The sequence below is a fragment of the Cavia porcellus genome, unplaced genomic scaffold (assembly GCF_034190915.1).
Source record: "Cavia porcellus strain 051 isolate PalLab524CR breed Dunkin Hartley unplaced genomic scaffold, mCavPor4.1 scaffold_17, whole genome shotgun sequence".
Taxonomy (NCBI): Eukaryota; Metazoa; Chordata; class Mammalia; order Rodentia; family Caviidae; genus Cavia; species Cavia porcellus.
In genome coordinates this window covers 53,227,547-53,248,334 of record NW_026947500.1, presented here as the reverse complement: position 1 = coordinate 53,248,334, position 20,788 = coordinate 53,227,547, and the positions used below count along the sequence as shown (strand labels likewise).

Below are 20,788 nucleotides of genomic sequence, written 5' to 3'. Positions count from 1 at the left end.
ATAGTTCATGATTATATATGTGGCACCTTTCTCTGTTGTCTTCTGGCTCACTGCTTCTACAGTGGAAAACTGTCTTTCCCAGAGTCCCTGTAAGCTTTGGGTTGGTATTTGGTATTGAAAAGAATGCTTAACAATCTTGGAAGGTGGAGATGCTCAAGTCATACTCACACCTGTTGGAAGGTCATGGCAGTCAGGCAGACAGCCAGGTTCCTCAGGAGCTCTCACTCATCAGAAGTCTGATGTAGAAATTTTCCAGATCCTCTGAAATTCATTTAGCGTGATCATGGTGATGAGACATAGCTTCTCCTCAGAAAGCTGAACGTCAGTCAGCACATTTCTCCTCTTTTCCTCCTGATCTTCCCACATTCATAGAACCCTCAGTTTTTAACTAAGTACTCATTCCTGTAATATTTATAGTAGCTCTAATGTTTTCTGACCCAATGCACGCTGACACTATAACTGTGCGTTTCTTAGGTCATCTAAGACATCCCCAATTTCATCAATAAATCTTAGAATTCCCTGAAAAACCCCAGCATTCCAACAGTATTAAAATAAAACCAAACATGCGCAGCACCAAAGTCTGCTAAGAATAAGGAAATCCATTTTAGATGAATGCAAAATAGTACATTTTTTGGAATGTAGTTTGGAAGAAGACTGTAACAATGATAAATCTTGTCCTTCCACACAGCCAATCAGTTCCACACTTTGGTGTTTACCCAATTGACCTGTCGCATAAAAATCACAATATAAGTTCTTGTAACAATTTTATTCTTAATCACAAAAAATTAGAAGCAACAAAGAGCTCATTCAACATGTGGCAGAACACACAAACTGTGTGAGTCTGTGCAATGGGTTATTATTCAGCGTAGGAAACAAATGAACTGTCAAGCCACAAAAATATCCAAAAAATATGAATTGTATATTAGCCTGTCTGAGGAGATTACATATTATAGGTCTTAGCTATTTTTCTCTTGGCTGACACCATATACCAGACACCCAAAGTTAAGAGAAGTAGTTTACGCTTCAACACATAGTTGACTGGCTCCAAGGCAGGGTAGCATGGTAGTGGGGCACAGCAGAGGAGAAATAGTCCAATGCAGGGCAGGAAGAAAGCAGCAGCCATGAGCTTACTTTTTCCCTTTTATTGAATCCAGGATACAAACCTACTGGTTAGAGTACCCACACCCAAGGGGGACCATCTTTCTTCAATAAATCCATTCAATCAACCCAGAACCATTATAACCCAACTACTGGATAAATTCAGTGCTACACACCTTTAACCCCAGGATTATACACCCATAATCTGGCCATCAGCCGAAAACCCAACTTAGGAGTTCATGACGTTTTGCTGGGGCCATCGAGATACAAGCCATGTCATTATTTGACTACAGTTACATGACATTCTTATAAAGCTAAAGGTACAAAGGTATAAAAGTAGTAAAAAGATCAGCTTCTGTGGGGCATTTCAGAGAAGAGTAAGAGAGAAGCGGATGGAATAGATATTTTAGGGTGGAGAAACTACTCTGTATGATACTATAACGATATGTGTATGTTATCCACTGGCTAAAGCCCATAGGCTTTTACAAGCTATAGAATGGATCTGTTGTACACAAATTTAAGACTTTATTTAAGAGGAGTATTAGGGAAGAATAAATGAATGAATAAATGAATGAATGAATGTAGGATGTGAGAAAAAATCCAAATGTTACATGTATAATTGTGTTAAATCGATGAAACATTTTTTTCTAAAGCGGTTGAGGGAAAATGTCCTGAACCAAGTAACTTTTGGGAGAAATGGAGTGCATAGGAGTAAAGACCAAAAGAAATTGCACACAAGCATGGTATTGCAGTTGACTGAAAAAAGTTATCTTTCCGGCTGTGATAGTACATGTGTACAACCCCTGCACTAGTGAGGCTGGGGAAGGAGTATCCCTGTAGTTTCTAGGCCAGGCTGGCCTACCAAGAGAGTTCAAGGTCTCCCTGAACTGCATAGTTAGAGCCTGTCAGACTCAAAAAGAAAAAAACATTAAAAAGTTATTTGCCATGTGGGTACACTTAACAAATTCCTGACTGATATGCATGTTCTAAATAACCAAAAAAATTGACTGAGGGATGTAGCAGCCAGGCTTCTCACACCTGGAGTGCAGTTACAGAGGAGCAGAGGGCAGAACCTAATTGATCTGTGTGGTTACTGATCAGCATTGGGAGCGTCAGCGAGGACTCCTTCATTTATTGCAGAAAGAGAGGGTTATCTCTATAAGTATTTATAGCTACATGTATATATAGAAGTACATACACAAATGTCTCTGTGCTCTGCTTAAACTGATTAATATGGAGAGCACACCTTCAATGAATAGGAAAAACAGATGGAAATGAACATTTTATTGCTTAAACATCTTGACCCCAGTGCTGCAGCCCAGTGTTAGAATGTGGGCTGATGCTCCACAGAGGGCTGGAGGGGTGGGAGGGTCGTGGTGGGTGGAGGATGTCTGGAGGGCCACACACCAGGTCACACATGCAGGCTGGGGAAGACCAGGGAGACTCTGGCTCACATTGGACAAACACTGCAACCCCAGTAGATCAAGGCTGACACTAATGGTCATGAATCATATTACAGTCTGGGCTTTGATCCATTATGTCCAAAATGGTATTTTATCCCAAGATCTTGAACACCAGAGCCCACTGGTGTGTAATCATCAGCAAATCCTTCGACAAAACCCAGGAAATGGGGCATCCTACAAAACTGTGCTCTTCCCAGATACCAAGGTCATCGAACACAGACAGCTGAGGAACTGTCAGAGCCAGGATCTTAAGGAGAGTGGACAATGACACTTCATGGGAATGCTGGGTGGGGTCTTGGAACAGAAAAAAGGAAATCGGGGAGAAACAAAGGAAATCTGAAGAAAGCAGCACAGGTCTTTAAAGACATCTTCCTTCCGCTCATGGACTATAAGCAAAGAAGAGCAGTTGTGACCCGTGACTTTAGGATACCTGTATTCTGACCATTTTAGTAAATGGAAGATTTTGGAAATCAGGATTTTGATAGTGATCTCCTCCTAACAAAGATTTGGTTCCTCAGGAGGCAAGTTCTACTTCTGGTGGACCCAAACATTTTTGTAAACACCTAGATATTAGGGATAATTAGATTAGCAAATTTCAGTAGTTCTTCTGAAGTAAGTAAATTTAGGAGAAGAAACTGAAGATGAAAAAATTAAGTTACGTGATGTTTACCATATAACTTATCATTCATCTTATCACACCTCATATTGATTATTTTAAGAGGGACAATAACTTTCTTCATAGAAGTGTTAGAATTAATTTTATGTTTGTTTGGTTTTTTTTTTTTGCCAGTGAAAATAACAGTGTGACACAAAACCTCAAAACAAGATAATAGAAAATCAAGAATGGTAATTATAATCCCTCTTCTTGTCTTCAAAATAGCTGTCTTTAACTTCAGGCATAGTAAAAATCAAAGCAAACAGAACAGAAACAATAAAAACAAAACAATGAACATTATAAAGGACTTCAAATCAAGATACTAGTAAGTCCAAAATGGCAACCATAGCATATCTTGTTATCTTTGTATGGTATGGTTGCCATTTTGGACTTACTAGTATCTTTGAAATAACTGCCCACCCATTGGTGTTAATATAACCAAACATGACAAAACAGAGTAACCCTCAACCCAAGAAAACAATGAAAATGATACAAGACTTCAAAATAAGACCATAGGGAATTAACTTGGCTACCACCTTCAGAAAGAGACTCCCATAGATGCTACACTGTGTATTTTCTCCTCTCAGTAGATGAGGAGACTAATAGCTTTAGGCTTACAAAGTAAGCAAAACCCTCAACACTACAAGCATTAAGCTGTATTTTACCTCAATAGCTATCATCACAGCTTGTGTTTCTCCACATCAGCTGCTTGCTTATGAGGCTGGCTCTTCTTGTCTCCCAACCTGTGCCCCAGAAGAAGCTGGTGTCTGGTTGTTCCCCCAGTAGCCCGTGCATGGAGCCAACTCATAGAGAGGGTTTACTTCTCATTGGCTACTTGTTCTCCTCCGCTGCCATCCATGAAAGGCACTGACTCATGGCAGGGAGAAGGATCTGCTTCTCTCCCCCAGCTGAATGCACAAGGTGCTCAGCCACAGGGAGGGTTTGCTTCTTGTTCACCTGATCTAATATTTTTTTTAAAGATGTATAAAGGTATTATGAGGCAGCATTTTAAAGCACCCACTCAAAGAATTAGAGTGTGAAGCCTAAAAAAGGAGGTGCATTACGGTCTACAACGGGGAATGTTTATGTTTTTGCAGTGGAATTTGAGAATCTATATAGATATGGTTTGCAGGCAAAAAGTGATGAATTGCCCACAGGGAAGACAGTGCCTTATTTTAAAGGAGAAAGGCACAGTGTCCAGTATACTACCTATGTATTTTTAAAGATTAAACATATTCCCTAACAGCAATCTATGAAAACTTTGACAGCTCCCAGCGTGTGGAGATGTGGATAACTTTCGGTAACTGTGTCCTGAAGAAACTTAAAAGTACCATCTACAAATTATAATCTTCCTTCTCTCCTTCCTACCATCTTTATTTCTTTTATTCTGCCTGATTCTCAATTCCAGGACTGTGATTACTTATTTGTGAGGGATGCAGAAGGGATTTGGGGCTGTCTTTTTACACTTGCTTCAGGCAGAGATGGGGAACTGACTCGGCCTTGCCAGGGGTCAAACACTTCATGCCAACACAGCCCAGGAGACTAAGCTAGGTGAGTTTTGTTTGGTGAGCTGTTGTCCTTTGACAGTCCAGAAAAGAGGACAAGGACCTTAGCAAGCAATTGACACTTAAGCTTCATTTTACAATGGGACTCATTTCTTTATGGGTTTATAAAAATTGCTGGTCTCCAATATCGACTGCTTTAATGTTTCTACAATTGACCACTTTGGAAGTTAGAAAACCAGCATCATTGCTGTGGAAGGCAACTGCACAAGGCAAGTGCACACCAAGCCTCATTACTCCAGACTCGGCATTTCTACATCCTGTTGATTTACACACTCCTGTTCGTACCACACCAAATACTTCTGCTTAATATCAGAGAGGATGGCTTGCATAGCAGAGCCAAACTCAATGATATGAAAAGTCCCTTCTCCATACTTTTCAGTGCAGCCAGCAGTATGCATGGCCACCAAGGAGCCATGGGAGTCAAACACTGGTGAGCCAGAAGAACCCCAATAAAAAGTGGTGTCATAGGTAACAACATTAGGGTTGTGAAGAATTTCCCTGAAACTGTTTTGAGTGTACATGTGGGCAAACTGAGGCTCGGGCACTAATTCTCTCACATTTCTTTCACACGTCTCTTTTCTCTCACTCTGAGGAATCATGACACATGCATCAGTGGACTTCCTTTCTCCTGCAGGATGCCCAATAATATACACCAACCCATTAGCTGGTGCAGGGGTGATCCGATTGTAGAGTCCTACAGGAACTTCCTGTCCATTTTCCTTGAGTTTCAGGACTGCATAGTCGAGATCTACATCAGATATCTCAAACCAAGACTCGATGGAGAAGGAGTTTTGGTCTTTTGATTCAAACTCCTCATAACTGAATGTCACCCGAGCACAGTGGCTGATTATGTCTGCCCATTTACTGAGCTCCACTCCTCTCCCCACGATCAGATCTACCACGTGGCGACAAGTGAAAATGTAGGGCCCTGTGAACACAAAGCAGGTAGCAGTACCCATGTTGCCATTATTGTCCCAGTGTAAGAATCCAACTGAGTCACTGACACGTGAAAGGTGCTTGATTGTTTTAACAGGAGTAGAATTTTTGGTCTGTTTCCCAAAGTTTGTTCTATGCAAACGAACTAATGTTGTTCGTTCTTTTCCTGTTGCTTTCATTTCTTTCTTGAGGTTTTCTCTGAAGTTTTCCCTTTCTCTTTTCAAGCAGGGATACTCTTCCACAATATATTCTTTCAACACAGGGAACCTGCTTTTCTCTAACTCTGCATTCTGTGTGGCCTTCTTAAGGCTGCTTCTCCTCTTAGCTGAGATGTGAACGACCTTTCCCTCCATGTCGTCGACTACCTGGGTGTTTTCTATAATGGAATCCTTGTTGCTGATGAGTTGCCAATGGCCATTCTCCAGAAAAGGAAGAAATCTGTGGTCCTTGCACACAGCCTCCTTGATTTTTTCACCTTTGAAACCAAAGACACAGAGTTTGTTTCCTTCTTTGTGAAGCTCCTTACATTTAACAATCCTTTTTATTGTCTGCCCAATTGCATAAACATAAAATTTGACACAGTCAGTGTATGGTCTGTCTTGTTGGCCAAATATTGGATTATCTTCCTTCTGCTCACTTGCATGTTTGGAAAAAGTGATGTCCACCGTGCTCTCGTTAGGAATACAACTGAAGGGCATTGCGAGGTTCAGGTACCCCATGATTCCTTTTATGCCCTTCACCAGCATTTGTTTATTTTGGTGAGATTTTACATTTTCTTTGACAGCTTTAAGAGTGTTGAGTGCCTCGTATAAGCTGGCTCTCTCACTGTGTGCAAGCTCATATGTCATGTTGTCATTTTTCCCGAAGGTAATGTAAATCTTCTTTGGGTGTGTGGTCTTATCTTCTGCAATTTTCTTAGGAAGATGGTATTCTTGACCCTGGGTACTAGTTATATCCCTTAGCCGTTTTCTAGATTGTACCTTCTTTTGAGAACTGTGGGTATCATTCTGCTGTTCTCTGGGCACCTAAAAATAAGTATTACATATTTTAAAACTGTGAATACAACCTAGTGTGTTTTGTTTCTCTTTTTGACATGAAACTCCTAGAGATCCTTTGGAAAACTTAGATCCAATCCCAATAGGTAAGTAGATATAATTAGATTTTAATTCGAGATTACAAACATAAGCAGAGCTTCGTATCACACTGCCGATGTTTTCTGACAACTATTAGGGAAGAAATACAACCCTTTCCCCTGATGCTTAAAAATCTACAAACTTCCTCATGTTATTTCAGTTCCAGTTTCTTAATGTTAGCTATTTAATTTTTACATGTGCCAAGCACAGTGATAGATTACACTACGTTTAAACCTTCAAACACGGAATTCACAAAGAATACGCTACAGTGGTTTATTGTCAGGCATTAGACAGTAAACAAAACAATCATTACTAAACTATATGGTCACAAAATTGCAATTATTTGCAATAATAAATATTTCTTCTCACTTATCATCCATTGTGTAGAAATCTGAGATTACTTCTTGTGTTACATTACTTAATGCTTACGTCCCATGAAATGGGAAAAACACAAAAAGCCTTTCCTTTCTTTGGATGGAGAAACTGAGGCACACCATATAGCTTAACCAATGCCTTTCTTGGGATCGCATAATAACCAGTAAATAAAGTAAATGCCAATACTCCTGTAGTTAGTCTAATATTTTTACACGTGACCATACATATTTTTTTAAAATTTTGAACCCAGGATTTCCATTTTTATAAGATGCAATTTTATGAGCCAGGAGTAAGGAGGAGGAATTGAATAATGAAAATTAATTAACTATCAACAATGTAATGAATAGCTAAGCACCTCAGATTGACAGGTCTGAGAGGTACCCTCTCCCTGACACATTGCTCATTGCAAGAGTGGCGCAGGCCTGGGTTTGTCTGCTGGCCATGCTGTTTGCTGGTGATGAGAATCTCAAGGCCAGGGCTGCTGTAGAGATCCAGCCTGAGGTCAGTGTGTGGCAGAGGTCAGCACCATGATGATCATGTATGAGGCTGAATTTATTTTCTTGTTTTGTAATAATATTAATATTCATGGGTACCAACATAAAAAAGAACATAAGGTAATATCAATTTACTCTGACGAAGCATATATATTCTCAAAGCTTCCTTTCAGCCCATGCTGCTAGATGCATCCTTCTTTGTACCCAGAGAGCATTGTGAGAGACCCCAGCTCCTGGGAGGATTCCTGGGACAATGCAGGTGCTGGAGAAAGGGAAAGACGGGAAGCACAGACAGTTGTGGGCTCACTCTGCCATGGAGCAGGATGCCAGAGACAAGCAGAGCAATGCTTGCCTTGGGTTCTCTAGATACTCAGATGTTTTAGAATTCTAGAAAAAGTTGGAGAAAAGCTTTGAAACTGCACTCCTAGATGCCTGGCATTTCTCATCCTTCTTCTTGATTAATTAAGGTGCATTTTCGACTCAGGAAGGGATCTAAGACCAGAGCCCTGATATTAGACGCAGCCCTGTGTTCACCTTGGTAAACTTTAAGCTCACATCTTCACTCCAGCACTATCGAGCCCCGACTGCACTATCTTTTTGCTCTTCAAAAGCAATGTGGAGATAAAATCCCATGTGCCTGCCTAATGCGCTTATGGATAGAAGAGACAAACACACAGAGATTGCCTCATATGCCACAAAGTCCTTCAAACACAACTTATTATGATCTGATATATCAGTCACACTTGCAAAGCCATTTCCAGGCTGTAAAATACTGTCAACTTTTTGGTTTTCTCAGTTAACTCCAATAAGTTTTAATTAATTAATCAATTAATTTTTTGGTACCAGGGATCAAACTCCCAACCTCGCACTTACCAGGCCCACAATTGTGCTCCAGGCACAATTCTCTAGCTAAGTCCCTGGCCCATTCATTGTATTTTTTATGGCTCCTGAAGAAGTATTGCAATAGCTTTTTATTAAAAGCTAGTTTGCTCTGGTTCTCATTTTTTAAAAAATCACAGTTGCCTTCTCTATTGCCATCTGCCAACACAGAAAGAACAAAGGACAGAGAAAGATGTTGAGTTGTGTAATATTACCCATAAACAAGGCTATTTCTCAGCAGGAAGGACTATGCAACACAGGGCCAAGGCTGGCCAAGCTAATATCAGCACGTCCTATAATCTCTGCAGACACACCTGGGAAAAGAAGTCCTCGATTTTCATATTCTTCCCCTTATGCATCTTCCGGAATTTCGGCTTCTGACAGCTCATGATGGCTTGACAATGAAACAGACGGTTCAGCTGCAATCCTAATTTCAAAAAGGTCCAAGTGAGAGCAGTATCTTCACAGTTCTCATGAGTGCTACAAAGGAAAAGATTAAGCAGATTTTGCCCCTAATCTGTCCTCTTCAGCTCTGGGTTTGTTCTCCAGAGGACATTAACTTAGCAAATAGACAGGCTGTGTGTCAAGGGTATGACTCTGACAATAAACTCTCTTTTACAGAGAGCTCTTTCATGTTGGGTAGTGCACTAACCACCATGAAGTTTACTTCTAAGAGTGAATCCTCACACCTACTGTGGATAGAAGCTTACATCTGGATTTTGTTTTCCGAGTGAGTGCAGTACAGAGAAGAGAGGTGATTGTCTAAGTCCAGAGCTCAGAGCACAGGCAGACCTTAAATGAGGATAAAAATATTCTATCTAGTGTTTGCAGTGTTAAGCAAAATAAATCAGACCCATATCTTAAAAATCACATGGTTTCAGGAGTTCTGGTAAAGATAGCAGGTAGTAAGAGCAGATTACAGAGCCCTGAGGCAGACAACTCAGATGCAGAAATAACACAGTGTAGGGAGTCCCAGACAGAGAAAGATGGATCCTCTTGACCCAGGAAGAAAGTAAAGCAAAAAGAACCAGTCATACATGCAGTCCCAGGGCTACTATTGAGGCAGCTAAGATTCTGTGCTCTCGTGCACCCGAACTCCCACCACTTCAACTTGCTGGAACCGCAGTTGCACTGAAGCTGGAGTTCAGTGAGCCCAAAGGAGAATGGAGTTAGCAAGGGCCCTGCATCAACCTGCAGTGAGTGCCGGGAATAAAACCTTCCATGGGAAAGGGGGACCAACAGATTAGGTAGGACTGGCAAGAACAAGGACAGCAGTGACTTCAATCAGTTGTTCCCTTTCCAGAAGAGATTGGTGGGGTATGCTTGGCCTGGGTCACGCCCCTGATTGAGACCCAATAAGTTGTCCCAAACCAATTCCCTAGGCGCGGCACACAGTAAGTCAGTGAAGACCATAGCAGGTTGACTGACGTAGAGGGGAGGAGCCAGCATACGCCACCCCTGTTTGCACTTCAATAACATACTGGAGTGGGCAGGATCACCTAGCCAGCACACTTCAGAAGAACCTCACCAACAAGGAAAGGGACTGGGACCTCCTCTATACGCTTGTATGGAAGAAACAAAAAATATGAGAAGAGCAAGCAACAAGAAAAAGTGCTCAGCCCCCAACCCTGAGACATTGATCCAGGAGAGGTAAATACAAAAGAGATTGAGGACAGCAAACATACAGTATCAGACACCGCATCAGTGGACATAAAGAGATATCTTTGGGACCTCATAGACAAGTTCAAAAATGAAATATTTAACCAAGTAAAGCAAGATATAGGTAGATTAATAAAAAAAAAAAAGGTTAGCACCTCTCAAGAAGACACAGATGGAAGAATGGAGTAGCACAAAAGGAGAGAAATGTTTGATGAAGAATACAAAGACAACATAGAATACATGAAGCGGATTCAAAGTGATTACCAGGAAATAAAATACTGCACTGAAAGCTGGAAAAACAGCTTGAAAGAAACTAAGGACAGATTATCCAAACTGGAAGACAGATTTATAATGTGGGATCATGAAAGGAAAAATTCCTTTAAAATAACAAGGAAACAGGCAGTAACAATATAAAGGCTAGCACATGACAAGAGAATCTATAACTCAAGAATAAAGAATGTGAATGAAGAAGCAGGGGTACAAACAAAGGAACTACAAAGTCTATTCACAGAAATAATCAAGGAAAACTTCCCAAGCATAGGGAAAGGAAATGATAATTCAGATGTTTGAGGCATACAGAACTCCAGCCACCTACAACCAAAACAGAGCCACACCCAGGCTTATAATAATCATAATCCCAGAAATTCAATATAAGAACAGAATATTAAAAGCCATCAGAAGGGCTGGAGATTTAGCTCAGAAGTTTAAGTGCTAACCTGATAAGTGCAAAGACCTGAGTTCAGTCTTCAGTACCAAAAATAATAATACAATAAAAGCCATCAGAGAAAATAAACAGATTACCTATAAAGGAAAATCTGTGAAAATCACAGCACACTTCTCAAAACAGACCATCAAATCAAGAAGAGATTGGTGCAGAGTATTCCAAGCCCTGAAAAAAAAAATAACTTCCAGCCCAGATTGATGTACCCCAAAAAACTTTCTCTAGAAATTAACACAGAAACAAGATGCTTCCAAGACAAAGAGGAATTGGGGGAATTCCCGACCACCAATCCAACTCTATAGAGAATACTGAAGGGCATTCTGGAGACAGAAAAGTACCAGGATTCCAGGAATAGTGGCAGAGTTGCCTCCATGAATGGAGCAGAAAACAGAATGAAGAAGATAAGCAGACAACTAATGGCAGAAAAAGAGCACAACAGAAATGAGGCAGAGAAGATTGGCTATAATCAAGAGAGAAATCAGGCAGAGTAGATCAGGAGGTAGGGTCCACCAAGATGCTCTTTATAGGAAACATAATTAAGCTGAAAAAGGGTTTATGGACTGAAAATCAAATATGAGAAAACAGTGTTCTATGTGACAGGGAACCAGAGAGTAATAGGGGCAACTGGACCAGTATTTGTGGATAGGTTGGAAAGACAGGCTTTACTAGGTAAAGGAATCCAACTAGAGATCAAGTCCAGGAGGGAGAAGGTTCGTACTTACATAGTTAAATAGCAGGTTGACCCCCCTCCCCCAATCTAAAACCTGAGGGTGTTTGTGAGACCCAAAAATGCACAGTGCATCCTGGGGGTGTGAAAGGGGAGGAAAAGTCTTAAAAAAGGTGGCAGAAGATATTGTTAATAGTGTATCAGGATTTAAGACCCATATTATTCACACCACTTTGCTTAGATAGATTTTATTCTGTCCCAGTTTGTCTACTTGCATTAGAGCTGAGGGCACAGACAGCTATCCCAAAAATAATAGGATATAGTACAGTAATCATCTTTAATTTCCTATTAACTTAATCTGGAGCCCTGTATAACTTATACTATTTTATCATGACTGATCTTAGTTAAATCTGGTTTGTTTGATTGCTGTTTGGTATCGACAGATTGTATTCAAAACTGTTATGATTGATAGTATCAGGTCTGAGAGTACAGACAACAACACTGAAGATGACAAGATTCACTACAAAACCCATTCTGGTTTGATTACTACCTGTTTTTGAAGTTTTACACAATCTACAAAGTTGTGTATTTATTAATATTGTTTTTTACTGCTATATTCAATTATACTATGATGACATAGACAATTCTGTTTAAGATAACAAGAGGCAATGCAGTAACCATGGTAAAACTCCTTGTATAGTGGTTTTAGATGTCTTTTAGTTTCATGTGTTTATAGGACTATGTTTTGTTTTGTCTTGATTTGTTTTGTTTCTCCCTCTAATATAGAAAGGATAGAAATACATGTTAAGACTCATGCATGTGTAGAACCTATAAACAGCTTAAGAGAACTCGTCCTATAATGCATGATGAAATGAACAACTATTCTGAAGAAAAAGAGACCCTACAGTACCTAGTGCTGATCCCTTAGTGTCATGATATGAAATCCAGAAATAATATTATTCTTTGTTCAGAGTGATTTTAGCCTGCTTTGGTTTGTTTAATCTCAACATAAGTAAAGATATGGATAACTGCAGGTATGTTTAAGAGTATAGGATTGATAATCATATTACCAAGTTATTGTTGGATAGTTGAACAGAACTGATTGCAGTCTCACTGTTTGAATCCCCACTTTGTATGTTTCACTTTTGTATCTTGAACAGCTATTTGTAAGAGGACAATATGTAATCATCAACTAGCGAATTCTTACTGTTTGTTTTCTTTGAAAGTATGTATTATTTCTATCCATTTTCTTTAGTCTTTCATTAAATAAATTTTTTTAAAAAATCACATGGTTTCTTCTATGAGAAATCAAAAGCAGAAACAAATCAAAGAGTAACATTAAAGATACATAATAGGAAATATGGAGTGAGATCTTTGGACCATGGAAAGGGGATCCAGAAATACAGGGAAGGGAGAAGGAGATGAAAAAAGAATTAAGAGGTATTAGCTATTGGTGCCACTGGTTTATACACTGTGTCAATTTGAGAAGTTTAGAAGTTTAACTAAAAGCCTCAGCACAAACCAGCATCATTTACTTTGTACATATCCTCATCCCGTTCAAGAGGAGGGCAAAGAGACTACACCAGTCCTAGAGAAGGGATGGTGGCCTGTGTATGACATAAGACAGGAAAAGAGACTTTTTCCTACCTTTTGCTCTAGCAGCTGCCTTGAAGTGTTGCCATGATGCCACACCACCCTGCCTTGGAGCCAGCTGATTGTGGACTGAAACCTCCACAAACTGTGACCTAATAAACCTTTCCTTCCTTCATTTCAAGTGTGCGGTGGTTTTGTCTCAGCAAGGAGAGCAAAGTAATCAAGAAGTTAGGTAAAACAAAAAGTGTGTCCTACTGATGTGAAATGCTGGTCTCCATTTAGGCCACAGATGGCACAGTGGTAAAATCACAGCGACATGAAAATCCTTGGATTGTGTCTTCATGTTGTTGTCTGCCTCATGCATTCTCCAGGGCCCCAGAGCCCAGAAGTAGTCCGGGAATTCCCCTCAGCGCCACTGCCCAGGGCTCCCTGCCAGCTGGCTGTGCTTCCCTCGCTTGGGCTCATGGGAGGTTTCATTTTGGCGCCCAGACTTTCTGCTGTGGGGGGAGGGGTGGCGGGAACCATGGCTGAGTCAGGCTCCTCAAGCTGTCAGCAGCTGGAGACTGGGACAGGGAGCCCTGAAATGACACCTGTGCCCTCCCAAGCAGCCAGGTGCACAGCCAGATGCGGCCCGGGGCACCCGTTCCAGCCCCTAAAGCCAGCGCACTTGGGCACCTCTGAGCTCTCAGAATCCTGAGCAGGAAAGCAGTGGCGCCACTTTCGTGCCCTGGGAGCATCGGGCGCCCCGAGTCACAAACCTGGAGAGGCTAGGGAAGCTATGTTCTCCTGACTCAGAGCTGGGCCCTCCTGCCCTCAGCCCTGGGCCTGGATCACTGTAAAAGCAGAGCCCCCTTTCCACCTGGCCCCATTCTAATCGGTTTTGTAGAAATCGCCCTGGCTCCCTTCGGAGCGGGCGGCATCCTCATGGACTGGCTCTTCCTACCCGCTTGCGCCTTCCTGAGGTTCCCAGCGAAGGTTTCTCCCTGAACATGGAGTCTGCCCTAGGACCGAGGGGCGACTTACCGGGGGTCTTGGGCAACTGCAGTCGTGCTCTGTGAACAGCCGCGGCTCTGGGGCAGCTGGAGGGCTGGCATGCAAGGCGCGGAAGAAGCGGGCGGAAGAAGCGGGCGGGGAGGGGGGGAGGCGGGGAGGCGGGGAGGCGGGGGGCTGGCTTGGGGGCGGAGCGGGGAGCCCGCGCAGCTGCAGCAAGAAGTCAGCTCCTGGTTTTCCAGATTTTGATGCCCCGAGGGTAAAGGGAGGCGGGAAGTGCGCTGTGTGGCCGGGCTGGGGCCTCACTCCTGGATTCTGAGGTTGCCGGGTGGAATCAGGAGGCCGAGGGACGGGGACCGGGCCGCCTTTGCGCTGGGCGAGATCAGGCAGGAGCTAGTGCTGCAGCGCCCCGGAGCAGCCTGGATTCCAGCCAGCTGGGGCTCTGAGGGTCCCTGGGTGGAGGAGCCAGGGCTCAGGGAAGCAGGACAGGTGCCAGCAGAACAAGCGGTTTCCAGAGGCGCCGCGGTACCCCAGTCTAGTAAGGAAAGAAGACGAGGTGGCACCTCGGGAGCCTGGGCAGTTACTTTGAAGATAACAGTATGCAACAGAACAACCACAATGACATTCCTATCACCTTTTTTGAAATCCTGTACTGACGTTTTTTGTTATGGCTGTTGTGATTTTGATTTTGTTTTTTAAATTGTTTGCTTCCTTCTTGATTTTTCTGTTTTTTCTAAAATAAAATCAAACAAAGTAAAATAAAAAAGGAAATAAACGTGCAGCTCAAAGCCCAGGAGCAGAGACTGCAGGGAGCTTGAAAGGCAGCTTGCTGCATTCAGGCAGGCATTTGAGGATTTCTTGCTGCTTGGGATCCAGGGATCAAGGTCACAGGCCTGATGGTGGTTATACAGTGAACGAAGCACTGGGACCCTGGGGAGCCACAGGTCTGCACAGCGCCTTAATAACGGGAAAGGTTTGCAGCACAGACCCTAATGTATACACAAAGTTGCTGGAGGAGACAGTAATCACTGCTTCTTCCGTCGTGTTTTCTCTGCGATTTGACTCAAATAATGTTTTTTAAAAAACCAAAAAAGCAAGCAATGCCCCTCCTCCTGTGTTCCCTGAATTATGCAGTAAAAATATCTGCCTAGCCTAGCTTTAGAATCAGTGCATTACACAGCCTTAGAAACCTCCAGAGTTGGGGACTCACTCGGAGTTGGAGAGCTTGCCCAGAAGGTGGGAAACCCTGGGTCCAGTCTCCTTTAGCAGAAAATAAAAAGAAACCTCTGGTTCCCTTCTGGCCACTGTAGGTTGAGCAGAGGCCTTTTCACTAAGCTGCAACCCCAGGCCTGTATTTTATTTTTATTTTATTATTTTATTTTATTTTATAAGTATTTTAAACTTTATTTTATATTATATTATTACAATATTACAATTACATTATGTAATATATTAAAATATACATTATATACCATATATTTATTATATATATTATGTATTATTTTATTATATTAAACTATATTTTATTTTTTATCTTCATTTTAAACAGAGCCTCACAAAAATGCCCAGGCAGGTCTAGAACTTGTGGGTCTCCTGCCTAACCCTCCAGACAGCTGAGATTACAGTGTGTGGGCCTCCTTCATTTTATGTCCCTTTGTCCTTTGGAATGGAAAAGCACAGTTACTAATCTTGAATTTGTTTTATCATTACTATGGTCTTACATTTCTTTAAATACTTACACACACATGTATATAAGTACATATAGCATTTATATATATTAAAAGCAACACATTGTTTAGGTTTGTGGTTGACTCTTGCTGTATTATTTTTTCCAGTGCCTTCTGATGCTCCTCCTACTTGAAGGAATTCTCCATTCACTGGCATCAAATCTGTTGAAGAAATTAACCATTTGTGCACATTTGTGGGCGTTCTTCCATAAACACTGACATGGGTCCTGGAGGAAGTTCCCACCTGCATGTGTGCCAAGCTGTCCAGGCACACGCTCACACTTGCTCCCTTTGAGCAAAATTTTAGGTACTGTAAGTTTGTATTGCAAAAGGATTGTGTCAGTTTTCACTGCCAGCAGTGGGAAATGAGGGACTTCATTACTTAACAAGTTCACTTAGATTTTGTGTTGTCCAACTTTTAGTACTGGATAACTTTTAGGTGAGACATAGAATCTTGCTGTTGGATTACACACTTCCTAATTATAATGGAATTGAATGTTTTGTTCTCTATTTTTCTCACTGGTGAGACAAAAAACCTAAAAAGATAAAGGAGGAAAGGTTTATTTCAGTTACACTCTTTGTAGAGGTTTCAGTCCATAGCCAAATGGCACAAAAAACAGGGTGGTATGGCAGAGGCGCAAAGGAGAAAAAGTTCATGGCAGGCAGAAGATGGCAAAAGCAGCAAGATGCAGGCAAGAAGGGAAGGCCATAGCTATTTCTGTCCTTTGCATCTTATCCCTTAGGACAGGTAGCACTCCCACCCTTAATCCTGGTATCACACATTAAATCAATCCCAACATCACATCCTTAATCACAGCAGCTGTTATGGTTTGTGTCTAGATGTCATCCCGAAGCCTCATGAGTTCACAGTTTTTTTGGAAGTAGCTGTATCTAGAGCTTGTGATGAGTCATCACACAATGCTGAGATTAAGGGTGCTGGAATTAAGGGTGGGTGACTAACTGCATTGGCACCACCCTAATCCCAGTAATTCAATATGTTATACAGCTATTGGCTTGTCTCACTCTACCTTGTTGCTTTTCTGTCTTCTGCCATGAACTATTGTCCTCTGCCATCTGGCACCCAGCCTCAGAGCCTTCTGCTTATAGACTAAAACCTCCAAAAACTGTGAGCTAATCAAACTTTCCTTCTTTAACCTTGGGTGTCAGGTATTTTGTCTCAGCAAGAACAAAAGTCACTCAGACAGAATTATAAATCCTAGATCCATACTCCATCAAAAAGCCCACCAATGAGCACGTAAGGCTGCAGAGGGAGAAACAAGACAAGCTATGACATTCTTATAATTTTTTCCTTTCTTTTTTACTTCCTCTGCCTGTCTTCTCTTCCAACTCTCTTTCCCTTTCCTCCTTTCCTCTTCCCCCTTCTGCCTCCCTTTTTCCATATTGACGATTGAACTCAGAGACCTTGCTGCAAATCTTGCAGCTCAAGGTATTTTCCAGGAGGAAAGCTAGTGAGACTTGATAAAAATGAGAAAATGAAGAGGAGATGAAAGCTGGGGTCAGGTGGAGCTCTTACTCTCCAAGAGAATAGCAAGCCCCAGCTGCCCAGAGTCCCTGGTGGGGTGTTTGGAGGTGTCCTCTGTTCCCAGAACTCAGAGCAGGGCTGCAAGTTGGACCTGTGTGTGTCCAGAATTGCCCTGAGTTCTGTGGCTTTTTCTGAGAGGACAGAATGTGGGGACCACCTTCTGTCAGGAGGAAGCACCCCAAGGATGATACCTATCCTATCCCTTCTCTCCTCTCTGGCATCATTTACTTACGGGTATATTGGGCACCTGAGTCCAGATCTAATTCTTGCTTTTGCTGTGATTGTTTCCTTGTGATCCTTAAAATGAAAGGTTATTCTCAGCCCCAACCTCAGTGATTCTGACTCCATTCCTGAGAAGAGCAGGTGAGGAATTCAGGCTTGGATCCTGCTCTGTCCTTCTGTGCAGCCCAGGTGGCCTTATTATGATGGGATCTGCTGCCCCGCACCTGCACCCGAGTCTCCCAGGGACTCTTTAGAGGCTGCACTGTGTGTGTGGACAGGAACCTCAATGGACAGCTGGCCTTCTTCAGCTCACATTGCCCTGGGATGCTGTGTTATGGAGCCTGGTGCTTTAGCCAGGCACACTAAGAACTCTACTACACCTCAGGGCAGGGGCCTCCCAGAGTTGTTTCCCCTGGCTCTTGATGAAGCTCCTCCCCAGCAACCTAGATTCTGAGGAATGGGTGAATTGGGCCAGCACCAACATTTCTCAGGAACAGGGAAGTCAGGACTCTTCAGACTTCAGGTCTCTGGGAAGGTACTGACAGGAAGGCTGGGTGTGGAGGTCAGGCACTCTGGATAGGTGGGAAGAAAAGCAGGGCAGGGCAAACCCATCAGTCCCCTGTCCCCCATGCTTGGCTTGCCCAGCTGACCGGGATCTATTTCCCACCCTCCACCCTGAGTATCCCAATATCTAATCCCTCTTCTCACTACTCTTGAAGTCTCCCTGTCAGCCAGGACAGAGCAGAGCTAGGGCCCAGAGGTCAGCTAAGGCAGGGTCAGGCTCAGGGCCTGGCCTCAGGGTGTACAGCTGCAAGGTGCTAGGAGCTGGGAGCCATGAGCTCCTTGTCCCTGGTCTCCCTTAACAGAATCTCCAGCATACGTCTAGTTGTGCAGAGAGATCTGACCAGAGCTTGTATCTACTCTTACTGTTCTGCTTGCCCAGGCTCCTGGGGATTTGGGGCACAGAGCTCTGACGCTTATGCAGCACTTGGGGAGCAGTCCTGGTATTGAAGGGGGACTCACTTTGAGCTTAGGAAAAGGCTTTACCACTTGAGAACAGAGCAGGACTGTTGCCTTCGATATCCAGGGAGCATTGAGAGGTGGGTGAGAATGGGATTGGGTGATCCTGGAGGTGACCAATCTTCAGTACCTCCTGGAAAGGATCTTGTGACAGCTGAGGAGGTGGGAGGGAGAAGCCTGAGGGCTCATCCTGAGCAATGTGAGATCTACACAGAGGAGCTGAGCTCACTGCTGGTATTTGACATGCCCCATGGCCTGTGCTGAGATGAAAGGGGATACTTGTGAAAATTCAGAGAAAAGAAAAACTAAAGGAGAATGGAGAGCTTGCTCAAATCAGGGTTATTTCTTAAATCAGAGTCCTGTAGCCTTTCCAGCATGAGGGACTGATATCCCAGAGGAGGGTTTTATCACCTTGGGGTTCAAGATTGGGGGAGGAGGCTTGGTTAGGGGAGTGCTCACACTGTGTCCCTCCAGGGCAGACTTGGAAGCTGGGCTCCCCTCTCAGAAGCTGGCGCATCATCTGCTGGGGGCCAGGTTCCTAAGGTACCTCAGCAGGCACAGGTCCATAGCTGTCTGTGCTCCTGCCTTGATCAGCACATGTAGCTGGCTCAGACATGTATATAGCGCAGAATAAAGGGGCCTGGCTGAGCCTTTTTTCACTGGAGAGTGGCAGGAAGTTAAAAGAAAATGGAACGAGGGCTTTTGTAATGGAAAGAAGAGTCAGAGAGAGCATGGAGGGGTAGGAGACAGAAGATTGAAGTGTGTAAGATACATGCACCAACTCCACATACCAAAGAAACTCACTGTGTGTTACAAACAATGGCCACTAAACAGTAAAAATAAACACAAGTGTGTAACAACACACACACACACACACACACACACTCACACACACAAATGGTGGACGGAGAAGAGACATAGAGAATGGTGTTGTGGAAACAGCCTAGAATGTCCCTTACCATAAGTAAGGAGAATTTCCACGTACTTTCTACCTTGTAAGTAACAAGAGGAGATTGGATTTCCCTGAAATTGTGTGAAATTTGCTCTAAATGGAGCATCTGAAGCTGGCTAATAACACCATGAGCTGTGGTATTATAGAAATTCACTCAAGCAACTGTGTGGGAAAAATTCTCTGATGCTGCCTGAATAGAGGGAACATATGTGGGGCAGCCTTGGGAAGTCAGAGGGCTTGTAGAGTGACCTGGTTGGGTGTGAAAGTGTCACAGATGGTTGGAGTCTGGGTTTGTTTTGAAAGGCAAGTGTGAGGAATCTGCTTAAGTGTGGTTTGTCCTACCCACGAGGAAAAAAAGGGCTCTGCAATCATTCCTGGCTCCTGACTTTTTTTTATTTAAAAGGAAAAAGATTAAAAAAAAGCAGAACAAAACAAAACAGTGTAAGGGTACAAGTAATTCAGAGCAACAACAACAAAAAAACTGTAAGCTATCACCAGTTAATAGATTACTCGCTATCATCTTAGAAACGGTGTTTCAGGTCCCAGGATCAAAGCACACAAAGTGAACATGGAAACAGTGAGACTGCGAATGTTATGTTCTGTAATCCAATCAAAAAATATTAATATGGTCTTCTATGTAACACACCTAAACACCCTTGCTCTTGTATCCTTCAGGGCACTTTTCTTTCCCTCTCTTTATTACAACAAAATTTACACATTTTGGGTTTTATTGTTCCCTTAGATCTTATTACTTTTTTTGTAAGAGAATAAAATCAAGCATAATAAAGCAAAGCTGTCAGTCAAAACCAAGGATAGACATAGCGCGTGATGTAAAAATAGAGTACAAGTTTATCAACAATCTTTACCATAATGCCTCTTGCTTCCTTAAGAAGAATTGGCTATCTCATTAGGTATTATAAAGTTAAACAAAGCATTAGAGAACAAGACCAATAAAACCTAAACTTTGTAAATCTTATAGAAGCTCAAAAGAGGATAATAGTCAAACCAGAATGGGCATCAAAGTAGTTGCCTATACTCTGATACTTGATACTTTCATAGAGAGCAGAATAGAGTCTAATCAGTCAAAACAAGATAA

At 42.5% G+C, this 20,788-nt stretch overlaps 1 protein-coding gene across 1 annotated transcript; it reads right to left on the bottom strand.

Moving 5' to 3' along the window:
• Nucleotides 1-751: 751 nt before the first annotated feature.
• LOC106026349 (serine protease FAM111A-like) lies at nucleotides 752-14,363 on the bottom strand. Its single transcript, XM_023562615.2, has 3 exons — nucleotides 14,262-14,363; nucleotides 8,913-9,025; nucleotides 752-6,742 (listed from the first exon to the last, which is right to left on the bottom strand). Exons 2-3 carry the CDS (start codon nucleotides 8,985-8,987, stop codon nucleotides 5,012-5,014), a joined length of 1,806 nt encoding a protein of 601 aa, XP_023418383.1. The 5' UTR covers nucleotides 8,988-9,025; nucleotides 14,262-14,363; the 3' UTR covers nucleotides 752-5,011.
• Nucleotides 14,364-20,788: the final 6,425 nt, after the last annotated feature.

Coding starts and splice junctions, on each gene's coding strand:
- LOC106026349 (XM_023562615.2), bottom strand. CDS start 8,987: ATGAGCTGTCAGAAGCCGAAATTCCGGAAGATGCATAAGGGGAAGAAT. Junction 6,743..8,912: donor TCGAGGACTTCTTTTCCCAG/GTGTGTCTGCAG, acceptor ACTTATTTTTAG/GTGCCCAGAGAACAGCAGAA.